The sequence below is a fragment of the Podarcis tiliguerta genome, assembly GCF_965153285.1.
Source record: "Podarcis tiliguerta genome assembly, chromosome: 14".
Classification (NCBI taxonomy): domain Eukaryota; kingdom Metazoa; phylum Chordata; class Lepidosauria; order Squamata; family Lacertidae; genus Podarcis; species Podarcis tiliguerta.
The window spans coordinates 28,351,460-28,362,560 of NC_139547.1; the positions used below are offsets into that span (position 1 = coordinate 28,351,460).

The following is an 11,101-nucleotide window of genomic DNA, read 5'->3' on the forward strand; positions in this document are numbered from 1 at the left end:
ATCTCTTCAATTCTACAAAGGGCAAATGAAAAGCAACAGGGTTACCCCACTGACAGCACCAGCAGTCTATAGGGTAACAAAGGAGGCTTCTGTCCCCCAAAGCACCCAAAAATACAGACAGGAAAAGATCCAGATGGGCTGTTGTGAAACAGAAATGCTGGTCTAGGCTCCTTGGGGAAGACATCAATAATTAACCTTAGATGTGTGGGGGGACAGGACTTGTTAGGGTCAGTGGGAAAGGAAAGCTATTTTGCACTTGCTCAGAGGCACTCTGTCCCGACATCTCACCCTCGTGTATTGTTCTGACTTGGAACTTGATTGAGTCATTGATTCACTGCATCTATATCTCCAAGGTGCTCAAGGTGGCATACATGATTCTCCCCCTCTCCATTTAATCCCCACAACAACACTGTGAGGTAGGTTAGGCTGAGAGGCAGTGACTAGCCCAGGGTCACCCAGTGAGCTTCATGGCTGAGTAGGGATTTGAACCCTGGCCTCTCGGGTCCCAGTCCAGTGCACTAACCACTACACCACACACTGGAAGCAACATCCTCTTCTGCCCTACCCACAAAACCAGCCCACAAAGAGCCAGGCTGGCAAAGGACAGAACACATCAGAACACAGTAAGAGATGTCCTGCCTCCATGGAGGCAGAAGATGGCTATTGTGGCTAGTAGCCACTGACAGCACTCTTTTGGTCTTAATTTTTTTAACCCTTTCCACATTGGTGGCAATCAATGCCTCTTGTGGGAGCCATGCCAGTGACTCCTCCTTTTGTCTATCACAGCAGGGATTAGGGCAAAGTTTGTTCACAAATGCTACAACCTTGCCAGCTGCTCTTAGACTTCCAAAGCAACATGGAGGGAGAGAAGGCAGGGGCAGCTGGCAGAAGAGCTTAATTGGCACCTCTGTGGGTCATTGCTTCCTAGAAGGTCCTTGACTCTAGGGAAGAAAGAGTCTTTCAGTTTGGGAGGGGTCTTTCTGCTCCAGAGCGCTTCTTGCCATGGCGATGTCCCCACTGGGCTCCTGAGCTTCCAGATGCCAGTCAGGCCAGTTGGCAGGTGAGGGGGTGTGAAAGTCAGCCTTGAGATGCCGCCGGAAGGAAGCCCTCCAGGAAAGCCACCAGCTCATCAGGGAGAATCTGGAAAGAGAGGCAAGAGAGAGAGAGCAATGTAGGGGGTCAGCATCAGTCAAGGGTAGTGGCGTAGCGTGGGTTGTCAGCACCCGGGGCAAGGCAAGTAATTTGCGCCCCCCCCCCCCCCGCTGCACTGTCCCTCCCCCAGATAGTCCCTTGCTCTCTCTCTGCACCGCACTGCATGCCTGGCACCCTCCCCTCCACAGTGGGCGGCGACCCACAGCCAGCACTGCAGTGAGAGAGAGTGAGTGAGCCAGGTAGGGGCAAAGAGCTGCGAGTGCGAGCGCGCCCCTCCCCAGATGTTGCGCCCGGTGCGGCCGGCCCCCCCTGCACCCCCCACGCTACGCCACTGGTCAAGGGCAAGTGGTCAGGATGGGGGGGCAGAAGGAGCGCTCTGTTCTTGGCTGTCCCCTGCTTTGCCTTATGCTCAGCTGCTGAACAGGAAACTGAACATCTGAATTAGACCCACTGGTCCATCTAGCTCAGTATTGCCTGCACTGACTGGCAGCAGCTCTCCAGGGTTTCAGGCAAAGGTTTCTCTCCCAGCCCTATCTGGAAATCCCATTGGGATTGAACTTGGGACCTTTTGCATGCCTAGCCCTGAGCTGCGACGGTCCTTCCCGCTTTAAGGCTTCCCTTGAACCTGCCCAGGGGGGGCAGAGAATAGCCGGAGTCGGAAGGGCCGTTTGCAGCTGGAGGAGGTCCAGAGCTGCATGCAGAAGGCCACATGCTCAAGGCGCTGCCGGTCCGCGCTGGACGGAGCTTGCTGCCCAGGTGTGGCTCGAGGGACTTACCTGCGAGGAAAGATCCAGCTCCGCGAGCTCCGCAGTCCAGGGCGGCTCTATTCGCCCGCCTCCGTCGGTGGAGGACTCGGCAGAGGCCCCGGTTCCGGAGCAGGACGGAGAACCCAGCAGCCAGGGGGCCGACGGCGAGGCAGGCGAGCTGCAGCAGCAGGAGGCGTCGAGGGGGTCCTGCTGGAGGCCGCGAGACCAAGCTAGGGGATCGGGTGCCGTCGGGGGGCGTCGGGCAGCGCGGGCCAGCGCCTCTTCGCTGAGGCCCAGCTGCTCGGAGAGGTGCGCGATGTAGCGGCTGGCCAGGCGGAGCGTCTCGATCTTGGTCAGGCTCTGCCCGGCAGGCGCCACCGAGGCCGGCAGGTAGAGGCGCAGCGTGTGCAGGGCCTGGGCCAGGCGCCGCATGCGGTGCTTTTCGCGCTGGCTGGCGCTCTGGCGCTGCCCCAAGCCTAGCCGGGCCCGACGGCCGCTGCTGCTGCTGCTGCTGCCGCCGCCGCCGCCTTTTCTGGCCCCGAGGCCCGAGTTGCTCCAGGAGCAGGGCGAGAAGCCGCAGGAGTCCGGAGAAGAAGCCGGCGAGGCGCTGCTGGAGCCGTCGGGCCATCCCCACGTCGGGTGCTGGGGCTGAGGCTGAGGCTGGGCGGCCCAGAAGGAGGGCAGCTCCAGAGCAGGGCTCCCGAGTGGGGCAGTGGGATAGCCGTGGGCCATGGCTGCAGCCGAGCTGGCTCTGGGAGGACGCCGAGGCGGCCGCCGGCCTTTATGCCGGCCCGAAGGTGTGAACTGGCACCTCCGCGAAGCCCAGCGGCGCATCAAAGCCGGACCCTTTGAAAGTGGGAGGAATACCACCCCGGCCGAGAGGGTTCCTCTTTGGGGACGTTGGGGACGCCCCTTCCCTTCTCTAAGAGACCCTAATCCACCCGCAACAAGTTTCAGGAGAAAAGCGATGATTTTTTCACGCAGTGTATAATTAAAACTGTGGAACTACCTCCCACAGGAGGCACTCGTGACCGCCAACGTTCGTGGCTTTAAAAGAATAATAGAATCATAGAATTGCAGAGTTGGAAGGGATCCAAAGGTCATCTAGTCCAACCCTCTGCAATGCGGGTATTTCAGCTAAAGCATCCATGACAGATGGCCATCCAAGCTCTGCTTAAAAACCTCCAAGGGAGGAGAGTCCACAATCTCCTGAGGGAGTCTGTTCCACTGTCAACAACTCTTACCAACAGAAAGTTATTCCTGATGTTTCGTTGGAATCTCCTTTCTTGTGACTTGAATCCATTGGTTTGGGTCCTAGCCTCCAAGCAGACTTGCTCCATCTTCCATGTGACAGCCCTTGAGATATATTTGAAGATGGAATTGGATTTGCCGGAAGCCACTGGAGGGAAGTGTGTTCTTGTGCTTGGGTCCTGCTTCCTGCAATAGGAGTCCGGCTGCCCACTATGAGAACAGGATGCTCTACTAAATGGGCCCTTGCTTCTTATGGGGGGTGAATGGGGCACCTCATCTTGGGCAGGTGGGATGAGACATGAGTCTGACTGACAGGGAACAAAGGAAACCTCATTGGCATTGGAAGGGGCTCCCAGGTGCCAAAGCAGAGCCCAAGGGCAGCAGGTGCCACATGCAAAGGCAGGCATCAGGGCCTGCAGCAGCCCCCTGCCCTGCCACAGGCCAGGGACAAAATGGAGCCCCTTCTCAGCCAAAGGGGGACTAGATCAGCCTCTATCTGGTGCCCTCCAGAGTTTGTGGACCATGACTCACATCAGCTGGAGGGCACCAGGTTGGGGAATCCCAAGCTTGGTCCAAGGACTGATAGTCACATGGTTTGTGCTCTCTGTCCCTAAGGAGTGTGATGCAAAGCAAGTTTCTCTCCTAACTAGTCACTCTTTGGCGCATGTGATTTAGCCTTTGCTTTTTCAGGGTACAGTCAGCATAAGCATCATTTGCCCTTCCAACTCCCTTGCAAGGTAGGCATCCCAGTGAGCTGTATGGCTCTTTGTGCATGGCACACACTAGGCCCCCAAGTCACTTACTGTATGATCTGTTGTGGCTGGAAAATGCCTCCAGTGCCAGGAACCTGCACGGTATATATAATCCAGCCTGAGGGCCCCTCTTTGCTCACTAGGAGGACCTACCAGCCCTGGCACAGGGACTTCTCTGTAGTAGCCCCAACGACCCCTGCGTATATAGAATGCTCTCCCCCAAAGAGGTCCACCTGGAGCCAACCTTGCCATTATTTTGGCATCAAGCAAATACATCTTTTGTGTTCTTGGGCAACACCAACAATATTTGGCTACATTGTACAATCTGTTTCTAATCTGTTTTTGTCATTTTATTATTGTATTCCCACCTTGGTTGTAAATCAGTTCAGGATTTCTTTATTTGGGAATGGCATACCAATTTGTCAAACCAGAATCAGCCCTGACTTCAAGAATCAGGCCTCTTCTTATCCAGGTATAGTTTCCCAGCCTGGAGACCTGGCACCACCAGGAGCCAGCGAGAGGCCTGAGGAATGTGCCCAGCAGGCCAGTCACACCCTCCATCTAATGAGCTTTGGGTCCCCTCCTCTGCCAGCCAGCGGAGGAGCAGAAGGATGCCTGCTGGTTGCCCAGCTCACAGGGTAAGAAGGTTTGCCACTGGCATATGGGCACATGCACTCACTCAACCCAAATCTTGAGGGGCACCAGGAGGAAGCAAAGCAGCCTCCAGCATATCCAAGGGTTCAAACTTCAGGTGGCAAAAGGGGGAGAGAGAGAGCTGGAGTCTCCTTCCTCAAGGCTGCTGACTTCTTAGGTGTTTCCTTCAGTTTAGTATCAGTTATTGCATAGTATTCATCCCTAGCCCAGATGGATGGATGCAGCTTGTTGGGAGGATGTGGAATGAAACTTACTGGCCTCTCTGTGGAGCGAGATCTCATGATAATAGTGGCCATCAAGCCCCTCTGGGTGTGAGCCAGAGTGCGGGTGTCTGCAATACCCCAGATGCGAAATAGGGTGGGACCCCTGGATCTATGAAGATTGAGTCTTGAGTCCAAACAGTGTGGTGTAGTGATTAGAGAACTGAACTAGGACCTGGGAGACCAGGGTTCAAATCCCTAGTCAGCTGTGAAACTCCCTGGGTGACCCTGGGCCAGTCACTGTCTCTCTCCACCTAACCTGCCTCGCAAGGTTGTTGTGGATTAAACAAGTAGAGGGAGAACCATGTACATCATCTTGAGCTGCTTCGAAAAAAGTTGGGATAAAAATGCAGTAAAAAAACAAAAACTTGTTGGAAATAGATGCATCTAGAGCAATGTGGGAGATTGTACACTAATTTGTATTTCTTTGTTAGGCACAGTCTTATCTCTTGTTTAGATGTACGCTGTTAAATTAGGTTTGTTTATCTGTATTATTTTATGCAAACTTGTGTGGATTTATATATATATATATTAATAGTTGATGTCATTCCTAATTTTTGCTAATCTATCTATTGAATTGCTATACTTGTTCCTTTGATATGTTATGAGCTGCTTTGAAAACAGTTTTGTGGGAAAGTGGGATTCAAATAAACAGATGATGGTGTTGGTGACTTTCCATTGCAGGCCTGATTGCACTGAGTTTTCCAAACTGAGCAACACACACACACACACACACACACACTGCTTCCCCATTCCCAGCAGATTCTGCCTTGAGCCCTGGACTAGGCTCTGGAGCCCACAGTCCCAGAGTGTGAAACAGCTGGACGGACTACGGCAGGGCGGAGGGGCAGCTTTCCCAGGCCCTGCCCAGGAGGCCCTTGACACCCCTGGTGTAAAGGTTGCCAGGGAAACCCAGCCTTGCCGTTCTGGGAAACAGACCTTTTGGGGAAAGATCCAGAGGGAACGCAGAGCAAAGGCAGCTTCCAAAATACCGACGTGGGCGAAGTGTGATGAGACAACAAGAGCTGAACACAAACACCAGCACACCTGGGCAAGCACTGGTGGGCTCAGGAGAGACCCCCATGCAAGCACTGCATCCTGGGAGAGCTGGATGGGGGGGGGGTCCCTTGTGGAGGATGGAGCATAGGGCATCTTTGTGGTGATGGCTGCTGCCAGGTCAGGTATCTGATGAGTGACAGCCCCCTACCTGCACAGGAGGGATGAGCCCAACACGGAGGAGCAATGCTGAGCACCCTCTGGGGCACCCCCTCTAGTACATGCAGAACACACACAGGGTTTTTCAGGGTTTGGGGGTATTGGTGACTCCTACCACCTATGTATACACTCATGCCTGGTGTGATGAAAGTGGATAGAGATATTTTCTCTCTCATAATCCTAGAGCCCAGTGGGACGATCCAATGATGCTGAATGTTAGCAGGTTTAGAGCAGAGGAAAAGGGGGACCGCTTCACACAGCACAGAGGAGGACGGCTTTACTACAGTGGTACCTCGGGTTAAGAACTTAATTCATCCTGGAGGTCCGTTCTTAACCTGAAACTGTTCTTAACCTGAGGTACCACTTTAGCTAATGGGGCCTCCCACTGTCACTGCACTGCCACCGCACGATTTCTGTTCTCATCCTGAAGCAAAGTTCTTAACCTGAGGTACTATTTCTGGGTCTGTAACCTGAAGTGTCTGTAACCTGAAGCGTCTGTAACCCAAGGTACCACTTTATTTGACAATTGTGCATTACTAGAACTGGTGAGGTGTAGTAATTATCGAATATTGGACTAAGACCTGGGAGGACAGGGTTCAAATCTCCACTTGGCCATCGACCTCACTGGGGGGCCACGATCCAGTCACTGCCTCTCAGCCTAAGCTACCTCACAGGGTTGTTATTGGGATTAAAGGAGGAGACCGCTATGTACACTACTTTGAACTCCTTGGAGAAAAGGTGGGATATAAATGAAAAATAAATAAATACCCACCATGGGATCTTCTGGTGAAGGTCAGGACAAGGAATCATATGAATATATTTCTATGAATAAAAGTAATGGAACTGTGGGATTTGCTACCATGGCCAGCAGCATGGAGAGTCTTCAAGGGGTATTGGGAAAATTCATTCCTTCCAGTAGCACCTTAGAGACCAACTAAGTTTGTTATTGGTATGAGCTTTTGGGTGCATGCACACGTCTTCAGATAAGGTGCTATTGGAAGGAATTATTTTGTTTCGACTACGGCAGACCAACACGGCTACCTACCTGTAACTGGGAAAATTCATGTTGTCTTTAGTTACTCATTTATTTATTTTATATTTATTTTATTACTTTTTATCCCACCTCCTTTCCTCCAAGATGAAAGCATAGATCTCCTTTTCCCCATTTTAACTCACAACAAGCCTGCAAGGCAGCTTAAGCTGAGAGTGAGTGACTGGCCCAAGGTCACCCAGGGAGCTTCATGGATGGGCAGGGATTTGAACCCTGGTCTACCAGGTCCTAGTCCAACACTACAACCACTGCACTACCCTGGTGCTCATAGAATTGTAGGGTTGGAAGGCACCTGACCCAAGGGCCATCTAGCCCAACCCCCTGCAATGCAGGAATCACGGCTAAGCTGTCAATCATGAAGGCTGTGTCATACCACCACCAGCATGAACAGGAGGCACCCCCAGTGGCTGGGAAGCAACAAGAGGAGATGGCTATAGCACATGCGTGGACTTACTATTAGGTTGGCCACCATGAGCCCAGGATACTGAGCAATGTGGGCTTTGGCCTTGTTCCAGCTGCAGGACTCTTCTGAACCCCTTCACTTTGGACCTCTGCTGCCTGCCATTGCTAGGCAATCTGCCTTTGCCCTCCTGCAGCAGCAGGGCCCACGGATTCCCCCCTCTCCCCTCCCTTTCACACCTTGAATATCATTAGCTGTGGTGCAGCTAAACTGATCCAAAGCGGGGATTGAAATCTGCCCGGGGGGCCTCTTCACACTTCCCCGGGTCCTTATTTGGACAAGTGGAGGAGAGAAGGTCTTCACACTCAGCCCCCTTGCCCTGAGAAACTGACCCACAAACAGATTTCCCAGCGCTTGGGAAAAGCTGCCAGAGATTGGGGTCCACAGGGTGGGAGGTGGTGTGGGAGAAAGCCGGGGGTCGGGGGACGGACCCATGCTCTGCAATGATCACTGGAGGACTTTTCATCTCCGAATTGGGCATTCCAAGCTGCTCTTTATCTGAAAAACCTTGAATGTACACATCCTTAGCCTTAGTCTTTTCTATAGTCAAAATGTACCTGCCTTGCAGGGGGGTTGGACTAGATGACCCTTGAGGTCCCTTCAGCTCTGCAGTTCTATGATAACAAGGCCTCCCCAATTCAGCAGTGTTCAAACCCTGAACTTTCTTTCTCTGTGTTAGTAGCTATACAGAACACCATGGCATAGGTGCCAACTCCCTAGGGCCCTAGGGACCCAGGCAACCACAAGATTCCCCATGAAGGGGCCAGGGACCCACAAATTTCAGTTCCAGGGCCGTGCATGCTCTCACATTCCACAGCAGGTAGAGGAGAATCCAGCGACTGACAGACAAGGAGGCATGGGCATGTGCTCTCAGGAAGGCAGTGGAGAAGTCCTCTTTAACTTATTTTCATGTATTTATTTGTTTCTTTATGAAAATATTTGTATACTGCTGTGTCATGAAAAATATATCGAGGCAGTTTACAGCAATAAAGCCATATAAGGAAAAGTTAAAAACAGACATCAGTTAACCTGGTGGAACAGACAGGTTTCCGCAGGCATTTAAAAGTTGGCACAAAAGGCGCCTGCTGACTCACAAGTGGCAGAGAGTTCCGCAGGCCTGGACCTAAGAGCTCAGTTGCTTGTTGTTGCCAAACAAGCCTCGCCAGTTTGAGGAATGACCAATGCTGCTCCTGCAGATGATCTCAGTGATCAAGCTGGGATATAAGGGTTCAGGCAATCCCCAAGGTAACCAGGACCAGTCTCTCTAACCCCAGCACCAGGTGCTTCCCAAACAAAAAGGTGGTGCTCCTATAGACAACAGCAACACCCCTGATTCAAACCCTCAGTCTGGCTTGGTGCATCACTGAAAAACCAGGTGGGCAGCAGTGGCATAGCGTGGGGGGTGCAGGGGGGGCCGGCCGCACCGGGCGCAACATCTGAAGGCAGCCCTGTTTAGGGAAGCTTTTAATGTTTGATGTATCACAGTATTTTAATATTCTTTTGGAAGCTGCCCAGAGTGGCTGTGGAAACCCAGCCAGATGGGCGGGGTATAAATAATAAATTATTATTATTATTATTATTATTATTATTATTATTATTATTATTATCTGGGGGTTAGGGTTAGGGGGCGCAAATCCACGGGTAGGGGGCGCAAATCCACGGGTCAGGGGGCGCAAATTACTTGCCTTGCCCCGGGTGCTGACAACCCACGCTACGCCACTGGTGGGCAGACCTGGGTGACGTCAGGTTCGCCCGGCTTCCTTGCCTAAGCCAGATCAGCCCACTCATCACAGAATTGTGGGGTTGGAAGGGACCACGAGGACCATCTAGCGCAACCCCCTGCAATGCAGGAATCGTTTGCCCAATGTGGGGCTCAAACCACAATGCTGAGATCAATCTATCGCAACATCAAAATGTGAATGAGCATGGATTTATTACAGATTGATTTGGGGTCCAGCAACAGCATCACCAGGCCAGACGGCTCAGCGGATATACTGCGGATATACTCCGGTGGAGTGAGAGGGCTAGAACAAGGAACAGAGGCCAAGCACCCAGGCCTCCGCCCCAGATGGTGGTCAGCCCCACCACTCCCACTGTGCCTTCCCCTGGGCCCACCACCACCACTGGAATTGGGGCACCATTTTGAGCACTACCTGCTACCTGCCCGCCCAGAAGCATTAATTAACACACTGCCATCCATCTGTTAGGCAGTTGAGGGGAAGAAAGGCCCAGTACTATATGCATCCCATATAGTACTCTCCTGAATACTATACAGTGGTACCTCTGGTTACGTACTTAATTCGTTCCGAAGGTCCGTTCTTAACATGAAACTGTTCTTAACCTGAAGCACCACTTTAGCTAATGGGGCCTGCCACTGCCGCCGCACCGCCAGAGCACGATTTCTGTTCTCATCCTGAAGCAAAGTTCTTAACCCGAGGTACTATTTCTGGGTTAGCGGAGTCTGTAACCTGAAGTGTATGTAACCTGAAGCGTATGCAACCCGAGGTACCACTGTACAAGGCAAGGAGAAAGAAGGGACTGGGAACAGCTTTTCTCCCTCTCCCATGAAGGCCATGCTTTCTGGGGCTGATAGGAGGGAACCAAGTCAGGGAAGGCAATTTCTCCCTCTCTCTGGAACCTTCCTGGGAAGAGAAATCTACAGGTCCTGCAGCAAACAGCTTTGCACATTTTGGGGTGCTGGGAAAGTAACTGCGGGAGGGAGCAGGATGGGTCTCCTTGGAGGCAGGTCAAGGTCCCCTCATATTCACTGCGAGGGCAACTACTCAGGAGCCCTGGCCAAGGAGGGGAGCCAAGAGAGGCTTGGAGGGAGAATTAGCAGCTGACAGGACTGTGTGAATTGCCTTCTGCACACTTCCCAAGCCCAGGGTGGCAACGATCAGGAGCAGAGCAGCGAAAAGTCACACCTTTGCAAATGAGGCCGCCTTTCCCACAGCTCCAGGGCTGGGGTCCCCCCTGTGGCCTTTGACCCCTCCCACAAACCTGCGAGGTGCCACTTCACACCTCCCAGGGCAGCATAAAGAGGACCCCTCCCACGTCCAGGCCAAAGTGGCCGCTGTCCTCCACTCATGTCCGGCTCTCCAGCCCATCTCTTTGGCCAGGACCTCCTTGTCCCCAGCTGGGCCATGACGTGGGGCCAGGCCGGCTCCTGCTCTGCCCCCTCTGTGGGCATTTGCAGCCCCTCCACGGCTTACAGCCAGAGCCTGGTCCCAGAGCAGGCCCACCGCTGGCTCCCAAAGGCCAGGGCACCCCAGAGGGCATCATGCCTCGCTGCCGGCAGCCAGCGCCAGAGTGCCAGCCAGAGAGAGAAGCACCGCATGCGACGCCTGGCCCAGGCCCTGCACACCTTGCGCCTCTACCTGCCCACCTCGGTGGCACCCGCTGGGCAGAGCCTGACCAAGATCGAGACGCTCCGCCTGGCCATCCGCTACATCACCCACCTCTCTGAGCAGCTGGGCCTCAGCGAGGAGGCGCTGGCGCAGAGGAGGGCAGTCCTGGCACGGCCTCACTGCCCCCTGTGCTTCTCAGGGCTTGGCTGCTGC

At 53.4% G+C, this 11,101-nt stretch overlaps 1 protein-coding gene across 1 annotated transcript; it reads right to left on the minus strand.

Moving 5' to 3' along the window:
- Window positions 1-222: 222 nt before the first annotated feature.
- LOC310664042 (uncharacterized protein) lies at window positions 223-2,656 on the minus strand. Its single transcript, XM_083412587.1, has 2 exons — window positions 1,929-2,656; window positions 223-1,140 (listed from the first exon to the last, which is right to left on the minus strand). The coding sequence occupies exons 1-2, from the start codon at window positions 2,628-2,630 to the stop codon at window positions 1,078-1,080; spliced, it is 765 nt and encodes a 254-aa protein (XP_083268713.1). The 5' UTR covers window positions 2,631-2,656; the 3' UTR covers window positions 223-1,077.
- Between the last annotated feature and the right edge of the window lie 8,445 nt (window positions 2,657-11,101).

Bases quoted from the DNA above. Each gene is read 5' to 3' on its own strand.
- LOC310664042 (XM_083412587.1), bottom strand. From the start codon at position 2,630: ATGGCCCACGGCTATCCCACTGCCCCACTCGGGAGCCCTGCTCTGGAG. The intron at 1,141-1,928 runs GTAAGTCCCTCG...CTCTCTTTCCAG, and splicing joins AGCTGGATCTTTCCTCGCAG to ATTCTCCCTGATGAGCTGGT.